Source organism: Solanum pennellii, chromosome 6, assembly GCF_001406875.1.
Source record: "Solanum pennellii chromosome 6, SPENNV200".
Lineage (NCBI taxonomy): Eukaryota > Viridiplantae > Streptophyta > Magnoliopsida > Solanales > Solanaceae > Solanum > Solanum pennellii.
Window position 1 is genome coordinate 44,782,703 of NC_028642.1, and position 20,990 is coordinate 44,803,692.

At 34.8% G+C, this 20,990-nt stretch overlaps 1 protein-coding gene across 2 annotated transcripts; it reads right to left on the bottom strand.

Moving 5' to 3' along the window:
- Nucleotides 1-1,362: 1,362 nt before the first annotated feature.
- On the bottom strand, nt 1,363-10,229 carry LOC107023673 (arginyl-tRNA--protein transferase 2-like). 2 transcript variants are annotated; one of them, XM_015224438.2, is made up of 7 exons: nt 9,837-9,939; nt 9,277-9,315; nt 9,048-9,119; nt 8,614-8,764; nt 6,461-7,603; nt 2,359-2,671; nt 1,363-1,944 (listed from the first exon to the last, which is right to left on the bottom strand). In XM_015224438.2, the coding sequence occupies exons 3-7, from the start codon at nt 9,064-9,066 to the stop codon at nt 1,828-1,830; spliced, it is 1,743 nt and encodes a 580-aa protein (XP_015079924.1). In that variant the 5' UTR covers nt 9,067-9,119; nt 9,277-9,315; nt 9,837-9,939; the 3' UTR covers nt 1,363-1,827. The 2 variants fall into 2 exon arrangements, with proteins under 2 accessions (XP_015079924.1, XP_015079923.1); XM_015224437.2 differs by lacking the exon at nt 9,048-9,119 and having other exon boundaries at nt 9,837-10,229.
- Nucleotides 10,230-20,990: the final 10,761 nt, after the last annotated feature.

Genomic DNA, 20,990 nt, shown 5'->3' on the forward strand with positions numbered 1-20,990 from the left:
AAGTTGCACTATTTCATGAGCGGGTTGAAGGGATGGGCATAAAGAGAGTTAAGAAGGGTAAAATGTCCAAACTCTCAATTCTATCATAGTGGCAGCAGATAAATTGGCTAACTTCGATAAGGGTGACGATCCAAGGGATGCTTCACACTTCAAACATGACAAGTGTAAGACACGTGTCACAAAGTTATACAATGTAAAACACAAGGCTACCACATGGTCTATAAATGTGCAGCCTTGATGTTGGACGAATTAAAGGGTGAAAGAGGGTAGATTTATGTCTTGAATTTTACTAAAACACTTACAAAAAACGTGAGAATTTTAAATAGTGTCAACGAAAGCAATCGACTTGTGATTGTGCCAAAGTCGAAGTCGAAGTCAAAGTTGAATAGAATTGTTGTTCTAACGAGTGAGGCCTTTCGTATTGTTTTGATTATTAATATAAAGGTTGGGTTTGCCCGTGTATCTTGTGTGCCTTTTAATGTTAAGCAACAAAAAATAATCTAAGGAAGAAAAGAAAGAAAAAAGAAGTTGTCAAACGTTAGACAAAATAGGTTGTAAACAGGCTGAGTTGTGTGGGACTTTATTGTCGCACACTCGGTTAACCTCTGGCAATAAATTTAGGTGCGATAATCTGCCCGTGTGACAGTTATTCATGTGAATATAAGATGTATGGTCAATATTCGTTAATTGTGTCAAACAATTTCATAAACCTTCTATAAAATTGGGATAAGGTACAAGTACCCCATAGACTATTACCGAAATCCAGGGACACACCCTAACTAAAATAATGTCTTATTGCTCCCGTGAACTTATTTTTTTTAAAAAAAAATTGGACACATTTTGACTTACATGAGACACTCCATGACTCCACACAGTTGAGGCGCGTGAGAGATATTTGGATGTCACGTAAGCCAAAAAAGTATATACTTTTTTTCAAAAAAAAAAACGAGTTAAGGAGGTAATGAGACCTTACTTTTGTTAAGGTATATTTCTAAAATTTCAATCATAATCTTGGGAATACTTGTACCTAGAGGTGGGCATTCGATTATTCGATTTGATTTTATCAAACTTCGATTTGGTTCTTCGACTTTCAATTTTGGAAAAATGTGCACTTATATTAAACCAAACTAATTCAGTTTGGTTCAATTTTTTCTATTTCGATTCGGTTTATTTCCGTGTTTTCAAATTGTTTCTTCCAGTGTAAATGAAAAATAAAATAAAGATAAAATATAAGATACTTAGAAATTTAAAAGATGTTAAGGAATGATGTGTCTCACTATGGAACACTTATTGTGCTAACTAAAAGACTATTTATCTTTATCAAGAACATTGTGCCTCCAACTAGTTCTCGAGAAAAACAAGTACAAAGACTCTTCCTTTATGGTAATCATGCCCACCCCTACATGTACACCTTATTGCAATAAAATTAGTATTGTATTGCAAGGACGCTAGAAGAAGACGGTTCTGCTACCATTTATACATGGAAAAGAGGTAAAGACAGCCATATAATCCTTACAAGATTTCCAATAAAGTACCTTATTGAGTAATTTTACCCAAATCTGATCCTTGTTCGACCAGGTCGACTAGCAGAGCGGTACGTACCAACTGCAAATCTCTACGTTATGACAAATGCACAATGCAGCTTAACTGAACACTTAAAAGTACTAATTTTCCTCTAGTTTGAATCTCCCAAACACACCAAGGAATACACGATTGAACAACCAACTTCTGGCAGCTGCCCTAACAACTCGAGAAGGACATGATATTCACAATGAGGACAAGAACTTTTGCATTGAAATTCTACAAATTGTATTACTCATTGAAGAGTTAGCCCAACGAATAAACCATTCTTTCAGAAAGCTCAACACCAACAGCCCTCATGTATCTGTGTAGTTGAGTCTCCATAAACCGCCTTTCACGGGAACCAAAAGCTTGCCTCAAATCCTTGTAAGAAAGAAAAAAGCCCAGTTAGTAATAAGAACAGAACAGGTAAAAACAGCTGGTAAAAAATATTTTTGCATGGTTTTCCGTAATAGTGTGCTTACTCAAGCTATCCATTTAGTACTAAGAGTTGCAAATACATGAAAGCAGACTTGAAAAGTAGCAGCATATCAAAACTCTCAATCTTTAAGGCCTAATTTTTCAACGGGATAACCATTTTTGAGAACCAACTCAATACTTGATACTTCTTTGGGTTTCTCTATCTCTCATTTGTGTTTGTCATTTTTCATTTCAAAGCACATACTTCTAAGAAATGACTTCATTTGTGATCCACATTTTTCAGTTTAGAGCAACTATGATTAGGACTACATAACTTAGCGCAAATGGAAGTTATTGTGACAGGTCAATTAGCATTACTTTGTATCTCAGACGAACTTCCTTCAACCCAATCAAAATGCTACCAACATCTCTGTCTTCTACTCTGGGCAGTTGGATGTTACTGCTCTCAGCAATATCTGAATCTTCATAGTTAAATTCATCCATTTCCTCATCCTCATCCTCACCCACAAAAATATCATTTGATCCGTGAAAGTGTTGTTGATCATTTTGCTCATCATAATTTTCAAGGTTACTAGGAGGAAGAGGCTGCCCATTTTGTGTGGCAAAATCAGATAAAACCATGTACGATTTCATGTCGAGCAGTGGCTTGGCAACATCAAATGGAACCCACCTAATCAGAAGAAATATCGTCAGTTGAAAAACAAAATTTGGGCTGGTACCAAAATCCATCTGACCAAGGCTCTGCAATATCAGGTATTGGTGAATGATACTTACTATTCAACAGGAAAAACGATTAACATTTAAAACAACTCATTAATTAACAATATAGAAACAGCTGAAGTTCATGCTCCCGCTGGCTAAATGATTAAAGCTACCTACATAAGAAGTGCCGTGTGGCTTGATTTCCCAACAGGATAAACCTCAACATTTTGGGGTTCCAGCAATTACACACACAAAAAGGGTTAAAGATAACATGAACCTTAAATTATCCAAAAAGAGATTTGTCAATCAGGCTCTCATACTAGCTAAGTTGGTTGAAACTAGTATTAGGGACTGACTAGGTAATAAGATTGGGCAGTCAAAGGGCTTGATTGTTCCACATGAAACAACCACTGGTCAGCTACAACTAGAAAAGTGTAAAACCTTCAACTATACCTTTTATATTTCTTACTGATAGCACTTTTATTGCATAGGACTGGATAGCGATAAGCATATTTAGCACTTTTAAAACTAGTCATGATATTGTAAAAGATAAATTATAAAGATTATTCCCATTACTTTTTCTGTTATTGTCCAATACTAAGCCAAGGCCATAACGGAAAATGACATAATGAAAGCTTATTAGCATATAAGGTGCATAGGGACTAGGCTCCAAGTCAGTCACACTAGATGCCACAATAGATCAGGCCATCTATTTAACAACATACCCAGTGAAATCCCACAAGGGGTTCTTGGTAAGGGAGAGTGTACGTAGACCTTACCCCTACCTAGCGGAGTTAGAGAGGCTATTTCCGGAGGACCCTCGGCTCGAGTAAAACAAATCGAAGTAGCTATGAAACGAGAAAACAACATAAAGAAAACATAGCAACTAATTAAGGACCAGTAATAACAACAAAATAGTGCAATTACCAAAATACCACAAACAACAGATGATGACAGAAATGAAAAGCAAGACACTACAAGAATAGGCTAATACTACCACAGATACCACTAAGCCTAAACCCGTCGAAAAACAAGACAAGACTCCACTACCTACTAACCTTCTACCTTATCCGCGACCTTTCGACCCTCCTATCTGCGGTCATGTTCTTGGTAAATTGAAGTTGTGCCATATATTTAACAACTTATTCAACATAACTAGCCATCAGTTAACCAGCAGGTATCAGTCAATCACATACATGGCGATGCCAAATGCCATCTCTTAACAAAGAGGAATAAATGAAGATCTCAGAACAATTACCCATCATGATTTATACCTAACCTTGCCCATTTTATCTTTACCCAAAATACCCCTGTTAATTGACTTAATTCCCTATCCCTAATTACATTACCGACAAAACTGTCATTTTACTCTTAAGAAGAAAACAAGTTGCAGTACAACTCATCTATCATAGTCCAGAAGCTCACTTCATCATTATACAGAGCCCTTTCAGGATGCTCCTTTTCCCCCCACTGCGAAAGCAACTGAGCTGACACCGACAAGATTGGTTCATTGTTGGATGCAACAAATTAAAAATAATACAAAATTGAGTTTATATATCCAAGGCAAGTTAATTAGAATTTTCTTTGTGGCTGCTATTTTTTGACCAATTAAATACTTGGCCATAACTCGAGAACCTCAGCATCTCTTCATCTTGTGCAATATGTTCTTCCCTTCTTCTCTAAAACCATATTCAGGGCAACTCCAACAAATTGTCTTTCAAATTGTACCTATGCATCAGGAACAGAGATATAGCTTAAAAACTAGCACCCAAAACTACACATACTCAGCCTAGCTTACCCTTCTGAGATTCAACTGCTACTCTGATTCTCCAATTCCCCGTCCCCAGTGAACCACTCCAAACTCATAAAATTTTCTGCATTCATGGCTTTCAAGAGCTCAGTTTATGCCTTCTAGTCGAATAAATTATCATGCCCCTGCCTTTGAGCCTTCAGAAGGGCAAGCTGCAAATTCCTATTTTAATTCCACAGAACAGTGGAAAAGTGGTGTATATGACTTCAAATGGCTTAGTTGCACGGACTCTCCACTTTTGATGCCGACCCGTCTCGGATTCTCCAAAAATAGACTACTTTTGGCGAATCTAACATGCACCAGTTGGTATTTTTGAAGAGTCCGAGCAACATAGTCAAGTGGTGGATATTTAGTTCTTTCTAGCTTTTATTTTCTACATGCTTGTTAGTAAGGGCTTTTGGTGCCTCAATAGGATTGGTAAGGTATATCAGAGCTTGTATGCTTGAAATTTCATGGTTATACCGGTCATTGGAAAAGCAGGGGAAATGACAGCTTGAAAAGGAAATAAGAGAGAGAGAGAGAGAGAGAGGGAATGACAGGTCTGATTGAAGAAGTAGTGAATAGCTCCGCTTTTGATTAATGACAATAATGTTCCTATTAAAATGGTATTACAAGAGAATCTGTGTGCGTGTGAATGTGTGCATTTGTACATAAACATGCCCCATCAACAGACAGTGCCTATGTTACGCAACACCAATACTAGCCTGAGGGCATACTTCAAAATCACAATATACTTGAAAAAACTCTCTTTTATCCATTTGCCCAAAGAGATTTTTGTTGTTGAGAACTCAAAAACCGAAAAGGAATTTGAAATTTTTTCTGCTGTGAAATCATAATCTATATATTAGAATTATGATTTAAGAGTATCCATTGCAGCAGCATCAAATAGACTTGGAAAATCTCTCCTTTAATCATTTTGCCAAATAGATTGTGTTTACTGACCCCAGTCACATCCCTTTAATATCCAACTAATGACTTTGTATCCCTTTTCTATTTCAATGCAATGAACTAGAACTTAAGATATTTACAGTGCTTAAGATTTGATAACTTAAGTTGTTCTTTAACATGAACTTCAGCAATCATCTATAATTCACTAAATTGCTCCTTACCATAATTCTTTAACTTCCCATAAGTTGCTCGCACTCTTCACTTTTGGTGTCGCACCCGTGTCGACACGACAGGGGTGTGAGTGTGGGATCCCTGTCCGATTTGGTCAACCAATTAGGGTACTTTTACCAAACTTGAAGGGAAAACCTGGACAGTTTTAATTATTTCTACCATCACTACAAAAGCAAAGATGAAATTGAAGAAAATAGAATACCTTTTATATAGAAATTTCTATGTCACTCCTTTTCCTTTAATATCCTTCCAGGATTCTCGTCAAATTCTCCACAAAATATCTCATTATTTAGGTTTAAAACTCTATTTTTAGATATTGTAATTATTTTTAGGTGAATCCCCACACCCATATCCATACATGGATCCATATCTCCGAATCTTAAAAATTAGATCATTAAAGATCTGACATCTAGATACACACCCGTATCGGACACCCGCACCCGAAGTTCAAGCAACTTAAGACCTTTACTTTGCTTCTAACCTGAGATAAATAATAGAAATCGATTCAAGAAAATGAGGATAATTGAAAATGTCCTTGCCCAAGGCACCAGTAAAATGCTAGTTTTACATAAGCAGCAAGAAGAAAGGAACAAATTTTCTGCTTAAACAGAAGCAGGCAAAAATTATTTAACTTATGCTGCAACCAAAACACTGCACCCTTCTTTATCTAAGAACAATACTTACAAATCTAGAACAGGAGAAACACTCACAATTTACCTAAAACATAGATAGCAGAATAGCAAAGTTTTGAAAGAAAAAAGGATATTATCCTTAATCTCAAATTAACAATGTATCTGTTCATAAGCTATACAAAGAAGAGAAACTTACTGATAACGCAAAGGGCAGAGTAGCTCAGAAGGCCGGTATGCTGCTTTGTATCTCATTTTGTTGCAGGAGTGGATGTAGTAACCCAGATAATAGTACTGGAGACTAGGGCAATGTACTTGATTCTGTGTAACCCACCTTATTTCTTGAAGGGCTGAATACTTACCTAATGATAAGAAGGCAAGATCTGGATCCCAGAATAAATATTTACTTGACAAACACTTTGGGAGAATATCTATGACTCCAACTGCAACCAACCGTCCATCAATCAGATACTGCTGATGGAAAGAACCAAAGCCACAAGCGGGGACAGTAAGGTCCCCCGATGGGGGAACAAATATTATGGGTGTATCAACCAAAAATCTCCTGTATGAGCTCTCAGCGACTTCATCAGGAGAATCATTGTGCACTCTAATCTGGTACCTCCTATACAAGGAATATTCTTCGGGATCAAAACTGGACCTTTTAAGACGAACCTCAAACTTCCTCTTTTTGAGTTCATGATTTTCATGTACTGTTGATGAGAAGCTCTGTTTATTACAGCTTCCTGATGAGGATTGCTTCAACTCATTATGGCTGCTGACTACGGCATCTTTATCAACTCGTCTTTCGGAAGAATAAAAGTTTATATGTCCGTTGCAAGCTCTAACTAATAATCCCAATGATTCTGCTAGAGAGTTTAGATGGGTAGCTAGTGTTGCAGCAATAACTTTGGGGGTATCAGCAGCTTGCCCCCTTTCCCCAGCCCCCAATTGTGATGATTTTCCATGTTCAACACCTTTTCTTTGTCGTCTTAAAGTAGCTGCAATCTGGAACGAGATGTTGCTGGTAAATAACAGATCCTCTGACCCTTCAGTGGATAACTTTCTTTTCGCAGGTGCAACCTTTTTTACAGAGGCTTTTGGAAACTGAAAATCAGAAGAAAGATCCCCACTTCCAATGCACACATGTACTGCATTATCTATCTGACTTTCCAAATGGGGGATCAACGGTTCAGTTTTGTACTTCTCTTCAACGTCACCTGTCAAGGACTTTGTTGCTGCAAGGCTTTGATTTTGACTAGAGGTAGTGATTTCTGAATTGCCTGAAGTGTCTGTTGCATCCATAAACTCATCTGAACTTTTATCTAACGTGCCATCCAGAAACCTAAACATTCAATTTTATTCAAGCTGAATCATCTATACAAAAAATAACTCAAAATTGAATGCCAAATAGCCAAAAATCATCCTTAAATTTTGATGTTTGTTGAGTCACAGTCTCACAGATTACACGCTAGAATTAATGACCTTGATATTAACAACAATCAAACTCTAAATACGGTTATCTTTAGATTCTTCTAGTTTGGCATCTTTAACTTATGATGGACTGTAAATAGTAAATACAGTTAATCCTCTCTCTCTCTCTCTCTCTCTCCCCCTGCATCCCTTCCCCGCACTCACATTATAACCCAAGAGCATCCAACAAACCCTGCAACTCAGTTACTGGGTAAACTGTCCAAGCTTGCCTTCATAGTTCGACAATGGCTAAAGCATTGGAGTGTCCAAGTGTATTACACTATTGGCACTTTGTGGTCCGTCCGTGTGATATGATGCAGTAATGACAGTTCCTAGAGAACATATATATAAAAACGGAAAAGAACTTCACTGAGGATATCAGAATAATTATGAAACACGTATATAAGCTTCAGAAACAATGGAAACATTACCACCTACTTTCAGATGAACCAACAGAGGTTTTCACAATAACCACTCAATTGCTTAGAGTTAGTACACTTCCCTGTGTTCTCAAATGCATTTTGAACATGCATTTACACAAAAGACAGCCCCACATGATGAAGGAGCACGGAATTTCCAAACAGTGGAAATTAGTCTTGAAAAATTGTGTGACCCATATGAATCATTCAAATAAAAGAGCATCATGGAGTTAGGATTCCTATTCAGACCCAGAAAAAGGTGAAAAAATTTAGTGAGACTGCCTTTTATCCATTATCATCATTTGTGGTACCCAAACAATAATGCTCTGAATTTGCACAGTATTAGGCATTTACCGGAGTTAATTAAAGGGTTTTCGTTTATCAATGCTGTTTTATTGGCAAGCACAAACTTTAACTAGAATTAACTTATCAATCATAAAGAACAGGGGAAAGTTTAAGATACCTCTGCATTCTATTCAGTACTCGGCGTTGTTCTTTGGAAGGAACAAAATCATTTGCTTTGAGACGGATGGTGTAAGATGGACAGCATGTCTTTTCCATCTCTGGTTTGTATAGGAAACAGCCAGATCTTCTCCATCCTCTATCTAGAAGAGCTACAAAATGGAAAACCAATGCACAACAATATAAAAAAAATAGATAAGGAAATTCATCAAATTGAAAGCATCTCTGTGACCAGAATCACATGAGAAAGACAGACTGTTGCTTCTATGAAAAAATATACATGGGAGAGTGTGCATTCTCAATGAGAAGAGATGTTGTGTCTGCATGCGCGACAAAGTCTTTTAGATAGCTTATGGAACATAAATTACAGCATACAAATTCTAAAATTAAATAAGTACTGTAATATGAGTATATATAAGGAAGGCAATGACGTACGCAAAACAGCATATACCATATGGTGTCATTGTATTCTTTCAGAAAGTAAACAAGTCACCTTATGGCCCGTACCTAAACATCCCACTAGTGTATTAGCTATCATTGAGGTAAAGGTACAGGTAAATAATAATATCAGGTAATAGCATGTCTCAGGCTATTAGAGATAAAGGGTTCAAATAAACAAGCAAAATCTGGGTTTTACAGTGTGAATGGCTGCAAATTTACTAACCTTGATAGTCATCAACTGTCAGACTGCGTGCCCATAATCCTGCAAATCAAGCATATAAATTTAGGTAGAAGCTCCAATTGAAGTTCTGGTATGTTCATGCACTTCAAGTGCAAATGTCCTCTTATGAGTTAATTTAGTGTTGCGCTGTAGTGTAGTGTTGTAATTTATATTCAATTGATTCATTTTCTTTTAGTGACATGACTTAATGCACAATAGGAAAAAAAAAATATTCATTTTGCTCTATTCATTTGATATTTCTCTCATATAATGAAGAAATCCCCTGTACAGTTTGGGCACAGGATAGAAATTGTGGAAATCATGGGCTGCACTCCAACCCTTCTCCCAACTTCAATTCCAGGTGTTATCTGCAACAGATTTGAGCATGTACATGCGACTAAACCACACACATCAAGTATTGTGTCACCATAAAAGTGGGGCTAGGATTTCTCCAAATCTAGTGTTTGAGACAAATTACTAACGGAACTAAGGCAAACAAAAAAGGTGTGGTAGTTGTGATAAAGCTTTCAATGATAAGGCAATGGAATTGGAAATAGGATTACCGTGAGAGATACTAGTAGGACCACCGGATTTACAATAACCACATGAGTTTCTACGTCGACCAACCTCAACAACAATAGAATCGTTTCCAGCAGTGATGCTATTGCTGCTACTGCTGCTGGCTTCACTTCTCATCTTCTTCTTCTCAGACATGTTAGATCTCTTTATTCAATCACCCAGATTTCTAGGGTTTCACAAAGCAATATAGAATTGATCTGCCAAATTTAGATAAACATTAACTCGAATTGCAACTGTACAACAACTGGCAATGGTCCCTTCCCATCAAGAAGACAACAATTGGTAATGGAATATGACCCTATTTTCGTTTCACGTTAATTGAGTGCACTTGTTTATATTTATCTTCTCTCTGAAATCCTCCGACCACTCTCAGTTTTTGAGTCAATTTCTAAATGCACATGCGAAATTAAGAGAATTGCTTTGAAGTATTATTTATGTTTCATTTATAATTAAAATATCATTTAATTATTATTATTTTCTTTCAAATGTATTTGACAATTTAAAATTATTACTCTTTCTTAGTGCATGACATGTTATTAATTTTTTTTTTAATGATAGACTAATTTAATTCATTAAATCTATTTAACTAAAATAATGATCATATTATTTTTGATTTGTTTTTAATCTATTAAGAATAAATTTTTATTAATCTATTAAGAATAAATTTTCATACTTAAAATTATTTATCATAATTAAACTTTTTGTTTTTTTATGTTATGAAGAATACTTTTTTAAAATGTACTATAATTTTATCAATTTTGAGTACTTATAAACATATATATTCAAAAAAATATTTATATACAAATCACTCATTAACATTAATTTACATCAATTAATCATAAGTTGTATAATAAATCAATAATATTAAAGGTCAATATAATAATATTAATTGTATATTTTGCAATCCATGCTTCCGATATTTTTTTTTTGAAAATAAAAGAAGAAAGTGAATAATATTATATTTTTTATGCATTAAAAATATTAAATACCTCAAAAGTCTTCCTAAATTCTAGTTGATATGCCCTGTCATTATAATCATTTTTAAAAAATACTAGACCTATTTAATTCATCAAACTTATTTCTCTAAATAAATATATAAATTACATGAAAATTTATGTAGATTATAAGAAAAGTAATTTAAAAAGTCTAGTAACTTTATATATTGTCACAAAACAAAATTCAATGAAAAAATCTCTGTGTGCACTTATTACCTGATAATGTTAAAATTCCTAACTAAATTATTTAAAAATTCTAAACAATTTTTTAATAAAAGTATTTATATAAATTTGTATGGTTGACAAAAAAATTGATAAGAAAGAGAAAATTATTATTATTATTTTTATTTGTATTCTTTTATTCTATTATATTATATTATAACTTTTCATACAATTAAACATCAATAAATAAACTAATAATTAATTGAATTTACTTATTTAATTCATAGTATACATATTATATGAGATTAATATACTGATAAATAAAGATCAAAATTTTATTTTCTATAAATATTATTCACTTACTACTTTCTTTTAGAAAAAGATATTGCAAGTATATATGAATTTCAAAGCACACAAATAATTATTTTTTAATAATTAATCGACCTAATATTATTGATTTATTATACAATTTATGATTAATTGAAGTAAATTAGCGTTCATGAGTGATTTGTATATCAATATTTTTTGAATGTATATGTTTATAAGTATTTAAAATTGATGAGATTATAGTATGTTTTAAAAACGCATTCTGCGTAACATAAAAAAATAAAATGTTTAATTATGATAAAAGATTTTAAGTATGAAAATTTATTATTAATAAATTAATTAAAAAAATTCAAAACAATATGATCATTATTTTAGTTAAATGAGTTTAATGAATTAAATTAGTCTATTATTAAAAAAAGACTTTAATAACATGGCATGTCAACTAGGAGAGAGTGATGTTTTTGAATTGTCAAGTATATCTGGAGGAAAATAGTGATAGTTGGTGATGTTTTAGTCTTAAATGAAACATAAATGATATTTTAAGGCAATTCCCTTAACTTGGGTGACCATTTGGGAAATTGACTCTAAGTATTTTTACTCCAACGGTTTCCAGTTTATAGGTGTATTGTGTATTTTTTATGTTTTAGAGTAATTTTCACTATATTTGAGAAATTACTTAGGAATATTACTTTTGTTTTATGATTACAATATTATTTAATCTTGTTTATTTTTCTCAAAATATACTTGACACAAAAAAATACATTATCTTTCTGCTACTAAGATGTCATGTCACAATTTTAAATTTATTAATAATATTTTTTTTAATTCTTTAAATGACAGGTTGTTTAATATATTTATGCTACATGACAATATGAACATTTCTCGTATCATGGTTCATGCTCAACAAGTGGAAGATGCAAGGTCTGAGAGGAAGAATAGAGATGCCAAGAGGGTAAGATCTTTTGATGGTGGTTCTTCAAAGGGTAGGCGTGATATCCAAGACAAGCCTAGGTTCAAAAAGAGGGTTTCTAATCAAGTTCCTTCAAAGTTTCCTAAGGCTAGGGATTATAGGGTCTCTAACCCTAAGCCTAAAAAAAAGGGTTACTTGTTCACCGAACAAGAAGCCTACTTGTGCCAAATGTGGAAAGGGTCATCTTGGTGAATGTCTAGTTGGAAAGGGCAATTGCTTTGGTTTGTGGAAAGAGTGGACACAAGGTTACGAGTTGCTCTAATGTGAAGGTCCAAGATAAGGGTAGTGGTAAATCTCAAGCAAATGGTTCTAATGATGCTCCGAAGAAGAATCAGTTTTATGCTCTTCGCTCTAGAGGTGAGCAAGAGATTTCTCCCGATGTGGTGACCGATATGTTGAAAGTCTTCTCAATTCATGTATATGATTTACTTAATCCGGACGCTACATTATCTTTTGTTACTCCCTTGATAGCTAAGAAGTTTGAGATTTTACCCGACATTCTAAATGAACCTTTCATAATGACTACCCCGGTGGGTGAGTTGGTGGTTGCAAATAGGGTAATAGAAATTATCCTATAATGTTTCCCAATAGAGTTACTAATGTTGAATTAGTAGAACATGATATGTTTGATTTTGATGTCATATCAGGCATGAATTGGTTGCATGCTTGCTTTGCCTCTATAGATTGTAGAACAATGGTGTGTATGAATTGGTTGCATGCTTGCTTTGCCTCTATAGATTGTAGAACAATGGTGGTGAAGTTTAACTTTCCAAATGAGCTTGTTTTAGAGTGGAAGAGGGGAAATTCTATTCCTAGAGGTCGAATCTTTTCTTGTTCTAAAGCTTGTAGAATGATCTCTAAAGGGTGTTTATACCATATAGTAAGAGTTCAATATTTAGACTTTGAAATTCCTTCCATTGAGTCGGTCCCCGTAGTGAGGGAATTTCCTGAGGTCTTTCCTACTAGATAGTGGATCCACATAGAAAGCTATGTTTATATTTGGTTTTAGTTTGATTTGTAGACAACCTTCCATCGGTGTGAGGTTTTACAACACCGGATTCCATACTTAGATCTTGTGTTCTATGTCATTTAAGGCAAGTGTTCCCTAAATTAAATTGAAGTAATGAAGTATAAACCATCTAATGGGACACAAGAGGTTTGACTTAGCCTAGGTAGGAGTATGAGACTCTACCTATGTATTGCACTAGTTTGCCTTGAAGGAAGCCTTAGGATGTTGTTCTTATGTATGTATATTCTTACAAATGTAAATGATATGTATATGATGATCTTACATGTTAACGACAATATATTATGTTGATTATTCTTATGAATATGTATTTGGTCTATATTGCTAAAGTTTGATATTATGTACACTTGATGTTATGTTATGTGAAGTTAGACATTATTTATGATTCTTGATAGGTTTATTTGATTAAGTATTGCACAAGTGGACTTAAATAGGGTTATGAGTAATGGTACTGCTTTGGTCATTGAAATGTGCTCTTATTCATGCTTGTTGCTATTATAACTTGATGATAGAGTTACTTTGACTATGTGTTCAATTATATGATATGCATGTTGACTTGACTAAGGTTTGTAATGTTTTTCTTGTGATGTACATGCCTATGACTTAAGTAATATGTCTTATTGATTGGTATGATCTTGTTGAATGTGCATAAATGTTTTCAAAGTTAAAAGCATACTTAATGAAATGTCCCTTTTTAGCATGATTTCATGATATATGTTCATATGGTCTCATACTTAGTAAAACTGGTGTACTAATCCATTTTTTCCTTTTCCCCAACATTCTAGGTTCCGGTCGTTGAGGGCTTTTAGAGATGACTTTGAAGAAGACTTGGAATTCGTAATCATCTATGTTGGGTAGGTCCTCACTTTATGAGGGCAATGCAACTATCAAGCTTATGGTGTTGCTTTAGTTTTTAAGAATATTATGTTCTTTCCTTTTTATTTAGATATTAAACATTGTATGACCTATATGTGCTCTTATTTGTATTGATGTATGAGTTGGGACCAAATTGTTATACTCTTATTTGATTGTTTTGAGATTAGACGAATATTTGAGACTATGTTATATTTTATGTATCTATTTTCAATACAAGTAGAAGACCAAGTACTCTTCATATATGAAGGGTCTATGTATACTCGATATAACTATATTATTTGTATGTAGAGGTCTATGTAAACATCAATGTAGAAGTAGTAAAAAGTTTTGAATTTCCGCTAATTTTGACCTATTAATGTAATGATGTAAGTTAAGAGACTAGTCTTAGTCCTAGAATAGGACGACAACGCCGGTTACATCCAGGGGGTGCTCCTCGGATGTGACAAGTCATAGCTTGTGCCAAAGTCATAAATGCCGACCTTATATCTCTTTATGTAATAGGTGGAGGAATGACCGGACCTTGGTTTTGTGGAGGCACTTGATTGTCTTCTGGAGGGACATGGTTGCCTTTGGGAGGAACTCCTGCATTAGATAAATCTTCCTCCACTCTCCTTGTGGCTGCACATCTTGTAGTCATATCATATATCCACAAGAAAAGTATTAGATGAAAGAGGACACAACACGTATTCAAGATTACCAATAATTAGAATTCCTAAGAGTCACATAGCCTCTCATTCATACTGTAGCGCGCTTCACACCCATGAACAAGACTCTACGTATATGCGGTTTAACGAGACATCAATGCTAAGATTTCTTTAACCTCATTCTCTGATAATAAGTTTGTGACGACCAGGGAGCACCCCCTAGACGTAACCGGTATCGTCGTCCTCGGAGAGGACTAACACTAGCCTCTTAGCATTCGTCATTACATTTAATAGTTTAAAAAGTGTGCAAAATTAAAACTTTTCATACATATCTATAGAGTGAAGTTTACAATACCTCTCGCATATTACATACGGAGTTCAAGACTCCTCGCATATGAAGCATACATAGGCTTCTCATTTAGACAACATAAGATACATAGAAAGTAGTCTAATACTTCGTCTCATATTGAACCATCTAAAATGAGTACAAATGTTTGACATAGCCAATACAAAGTCAATATGCCATTATAGGCTTACATCAATAGTCAAATCATAAAGGACTGAACAATGTATTTATCACAATACAACTTAAAACTAGAGGATAGAGAAGGTAGCATCCTCGAACATGAGTACCTACAATTATTTGGAGAAAAGAGTCCAAGTCTTCTTCAATCGACCTCCAAGGAACTCAATGGCTGGAACCTACATATTTGTAGAAAACATAGAAATATGGGTTAGTACACCACTTGTAACAAGTATAGATATATGCACATAAAATCATTTGAAGACATGCATGAAATGAACCATTTCTTTAGAAACATGCTAAGTCATTTGGAAAGCCTTTATGCACATGCAAGAGAGCATATACAAGATAAGGATCACAACAACATAAGACATGTTCATAAATAAGAAAAATATCATCATAATGTTAACTTAGCATTTCATGTTCAATAAGTCATATCATCAACATACAAGACCTCACCAACAATCCATCCCAAGCCTACAAGTCAATGTTCATATGGAGCATAACCCCACACAATCAAGTAAACAAAATAGGTATAAATAAGTAATTTCTTGCTTCATAACACATATCATAATAGGTAGTCATCACCATATACTGCAATTTAGACCAATACTACGTTCATCAATCTAAACAACATCACATAAGAGTAACATCATATAAGGTAAACATTATACATTTCATGATATCACAATACATAATAACATAAGAGCAACCTCCTAGGACTTTCCTCAAGGCTAAATTGTGCAATGTAAAGATATAGTCCCATACCCCTACCTACACTAAGTCAAACCCCATAAGTCACCCTAGTTAGTGCTCATCTTCTTTACTTTATTTTACTTTTGGGAACAATGGACTCAACCAACATAGACCAAATAATCTAAATGTGGAATTCGGTGTCATGTAACCCTACACCGAAAGAAGGTGGTCTACATGCAAAGTAGAACCAAAACATGAACATACCATTCTAGGTGGATCCACTAGTTAGTATTCCTATGGGGACAAAATATTTCAAGAACTAGGATACATACTTAAGACCCTCTTTATGTACAATAGCATTGTAATCTCTATCTCATGAGAACCATTGTGAACCTACATTCCCACATTGGGAAGGGACACCTCTCATATCTAGTTCGCTCGATGCTAAGCTAAAGACCCTTTATGAGATGTCTTTAATCCTTTATTAGTCATCATAGTATAGTATAGGCCATAGGAGACTAACCCCTTATATATCATATCATTAGATCATTAGGTATTGCATCAGAATGTCCTTTCATTACAATCCTTCATTTGTGAGTTTAACATAGTCATCATCATATCGTAGTAAGACGCATAAGTAACTCACAATCAACCTTATATCATCATACCTTAATCATAATCTCACAATTAACTAGTCAAGACATTTCAATTACATTCATCATACCATCTCCTACTTAATCTAATCACATGTAATACCTCAATTGAACATCATCAAGTATAAGCCATCATAATAGAAATAAAAGATTCAAGATCATAAGGTATTACTAATTAACCTTCATAAGACTCATTCAATGGTATTACCATCAACCAACCATATTCACCCATCAATAGGCTTAATAACATCATAAAATAGCAATCTATACACGAACAAAGTCAATTGTATCATCACTAACTAATTAAACTCAATCCATAACCTAGGGTTAGCGGAATAGGGTTCATTATGAAATCTTCAATAAATAGATCAAATCCCAACAATGAATGACCCTAACCAGTCTATAAATGAATTAAAAAAAATTAAAAATGAGTCTAACAATCAACACATTCATCAATTCCCATAAACAAGATCTAAGGTTTAGGGAAATTGGGAAAAGGACCCGATATACACGAATTACCATTAATCAATATCAATAACTCAACAATATACATTTAATTAGCCATGGGTAATCATAATTAGTCACAATCAATCATCAATTGAAGAAAACCAATTAGTAGAGAAAAACCCTTGGAATTTGATTGTTTGGAAATCCACTTTGAAAGGACCTCTTGGGGAAAGGAAATCCAAGAGTGAAGAATCCATACCTTAATGTAGACTAATTCCACTAAATTGATAAGAAGAGTTGAGAACTTGATCTTCTTCTCCGAGCTTCCAAAGCAGTTCAATGGTGGTTGAGTTAGAGAGAGAGTTTAGAGAGAAGTGAGAGCTTTTGGGTTTTTATTTGAGGATTTGATTTGTGTGTGTTAGAAAGACTTACAACTTATCCTAAATTAATATAGAGTCACCCCCTAAAATACCCAAACTACCCGTCACTTAATTGTGTCTTTTTGTGAGGTCAAATTGACTTAAAATCAAAGCAAATGAATCTGGAAAGTGGCTGCACGTTGCGGGAGAAGTTTTCCAATTTTTTTATTGAAATCCGGGTTGCGGTAGAGAGACTCGTAAATGTCCCGCATTGCGAGGAAATTTTTTCCTACCATTTGGAGGGGGCTCGATGCGTGGCGGAGTACACATCTTGGTTGTCGCAAGCTGCTTTGGCAGCTTGCTTGCCAATGTTTGGGTCTTCCTCAAGGACCCTTCAGGTGGTCCATGGGGAGTACTGACTGAACTTTTAGACCCTATATACTATAATTTACCTATTTAAAGTTCTTTTCCAAGTTTTAGACTTCATATGACACTCTCAAACCCTCACCAAACCCCAGGACGTCTACTAGTTCAATTTTGCTAGTTTCCGGACATCAAGGTCTTTCTTTGACACTTAGACTCTAATACTTCTAAATGAAGTTTATTATGTTAGTCTAGATCTGGAAACATCATTTTAATCATTTTTTAAGTAGGTGAGGATCTATCATATGTTCATAGGACTTTCGAGGCGTTATAGTAACCAGGCACAAACAAGTAGTCTTAATTCCTATGAAGATTCGCCTCTATGCTCTCAAATCTAGGGGTGATCAAGAGGGTTCTCTTGATATTGTTACCATTATTTTGAAATTATTTTCTATTAATTTGTATGCATTGCTAGATCCTGGTGCCATTTTTATTTTTTGTAACTCTTTTAGTGGCTATGAAGTTTGATGTTCTCCCCGATGTCCTAGTTGTACCTTTTCTGGTTTCTACACCAATGGGTGATTCCATTATTGCTAAAATACTCTATAGGAATTGTCCCAGATTATTGTCCAATAGAGTCACATTGGTTAATTGGGTAGAACTTCATAAGTTGGATATTGATGTCATATTGGGGATGGATTGGTTACAAGATTTTTTTTGCTTCAACTCATTGTATAACGAGAGTGCTTAAATTCCAATTTCTTAATAAACAAGTTTTAGAATAGAAGAGGGGAAACTCAATACCTAGAGGTCAAATTATTTCATGTCTAAAAACTTGCAAGATTATTTCGGAGGGATGTGTCTATCACATTGTTATGTTCAACGACCTTGGGTCCGACTCCTCCTTTAGAGTCGGTCCCCATAGTGAAGGATTTTCTGGATGTCTTCCCAGATGACTTACCCAAAATTCTTCCTGAACAGGAAATAAATTTCGACATAGATTTGCTATCGGATACTCAACCCAATAAATACCTCCATACTGGATGTCTCCGACCGAGTTAAAAGAATTAAAGTCTCAAATCAATGATTTTCTAATAAGGGTTTTATTCAACATAGCATATTTCCATGAAGCGCTCCTGTATTATTTTAGAAAAAGAAATATGGGTCTCTTTGGATTTGTATTAACTACCACCAAATTGAACAAGGTCACTATAAAGAATAAGTATCCTCTCCCTATAATTGATTATTTGTTTGACCAACTCCAAGGGGAGAGTCTTTTCTCGAAGATTAAGTCGAGGTCGGGACATCACCAACATAGAGTAGAGGAGTGTACATTCCTAAAAAGGCTTTTTGAACAAGGTGTGGCCATTATGAGCTCCTAATTATGTTTAACTAATAATCTGGCGGCTTTTGTGGACCTTATTAATACGGCTTTTCAGCATTTTTTTTATTCATTTGTATTTGTCTTTATTGATGACATCTTGAAATATTCCAACAATGAGGATGAACAAATGAGTCATTTGAGGATAGTATGCAAGTCCTCAAGGAAAACAATCTCTTTTCTAAATACAGTAAGTGCAAATTTGTGCTAAGATCGATAGCTTTTGTTTGTCACATTGTGTCTAGTGTCGGTATTGAAGTTGATCCGAAGAAGACGAAGGTGGTTAAGAATTGGCCTAGACCTCTAACTCCCCTAATATTCAAAGCTTCTTGGATTTAGCCGAGTATTATAGGAAATTTTTTGATGGATTCGCATCTATTGCTTCTGCTTTGACTACCCTAACCCAAAAGAAATTTAAGTTTAAATGAAAGAAAGCCTATGAGAAAGCCTTCAATGAGTTAAAGGGTAAACTTACCTCCACTCCAGTATTGATTTTACCAGAGGGTTTGTTGTGTATTGTGACGCTTCTCGAGTAGGTTTAGGTTGTTTACTCATGCAACATTGTCAGGTGATAGCATATGCCTCTAGAAAACTCAAGGTACATAAGAAAAACTATCCCACCCATGATATTGAATGAGTTCCGTAGAATTTGCTTTGAAAATATTGAGGCACTACTTATATGAAGTATATGTAGATGCTCACTGATCAAAAGAGTCTCCAATATGTGTTCATCCAAAGAGAATTACACCACCGGCAAACGAAGGTTGTTAGAGCTTTTAAAAGACTATGATATGAGTATCCTTTACCATCGCGGAATATCTAATGTGGTTGCAGATGCTTTGAGTATGATGTCTATGAGTAGTTTGACCCATGTTGTTAACGGTAAGAAAGAGTTAGTAAAATATGATTGTACATTGGCCCAGTGGGGTATTCGACTTGAGTATTCTCGAAAAAGGGGATTTCATGGTTCATCATAACTCTAAGTCGTCTTTAGTGGTTGATGTGAAATCTAATAAATATCTTGATCCTCTATTAAAGGAGTTAAAAGAATCGATTCTTAGTAAATATAACGAGTCCTTCTCCTAAGGAGAAGATGGGGTAGTTAGGTACAAAGGTATATTGTGTGTGTCAAATTTAGACGACTTAAGGGATCAAAATTTGTAAGACGCTCATGGTTCCCAATATTTCGTTCATCCGGGTGCCACCAAAATGTATCGTGGTCTACAAGAGATTATTGGTGCAATGGTTTAAAGAGTGATATAGTGGAATTTGTGGCAAAATGTCCAAATTTTCAACAAGTCAAGGCCGAACATCAAAGACCGGGAGGGTTGTCTCGAGACATAGATATCCCCACTTTGAAGTGGGAAGATGTCAATATGGATTTCGTTATGGGTTTTCCTCATACGCGAAGGCAAAATTATTCGATTTGGATTATTGTTGATAGGATGACCAAGTCAGCCCATTTTATTCCCGTCAAGGCTACATATTAGGCGGAGGACTATGACAAATTATATCTTAATGAGATTGTGAGTATTCATGGAGTTCCTTGTCTATCATTTATGATAGGGTTACTCAACTTGCTTCTTATTTTTGGAAGGCCTTCCAAATTGCACTTGATACCATGGTGAAACATAGTACCATATTTCACACACAAACAAATGGTTTGGTGGAACGAACCATCTAAACCCTAGAAGATATGTTGAGGGCATGTGCAA

What these genes read in the sequence shown, in the direction of transcription:
- LOC107023673 (XM_015224437.2), bottom strand. Translation starts at nt 9,987, where the DNA reads ATGTCTGAGAAGAAGAAGATGAGAAGTGAAGCCAGCAGCAGTAGCAGC. An exon ending in GACAGTTGATGACTATCAAG is followed by an intron (nt 8,765 to 9,276) that starts GTTAGTAAATTT and finishes TCCATTTTGTAG; the next exon opens with CTCTTCTAGATAGAGGATGG. An exon ending in CTCTGCCCTTTGCGTTATCA is followed by an intron (nt 2,672 to 6,460) that starts GTAAGTTTCTCT and finishes TCTTCTGATTAG; the next exon opens with GTGGGTTCCATTTGATGTTG.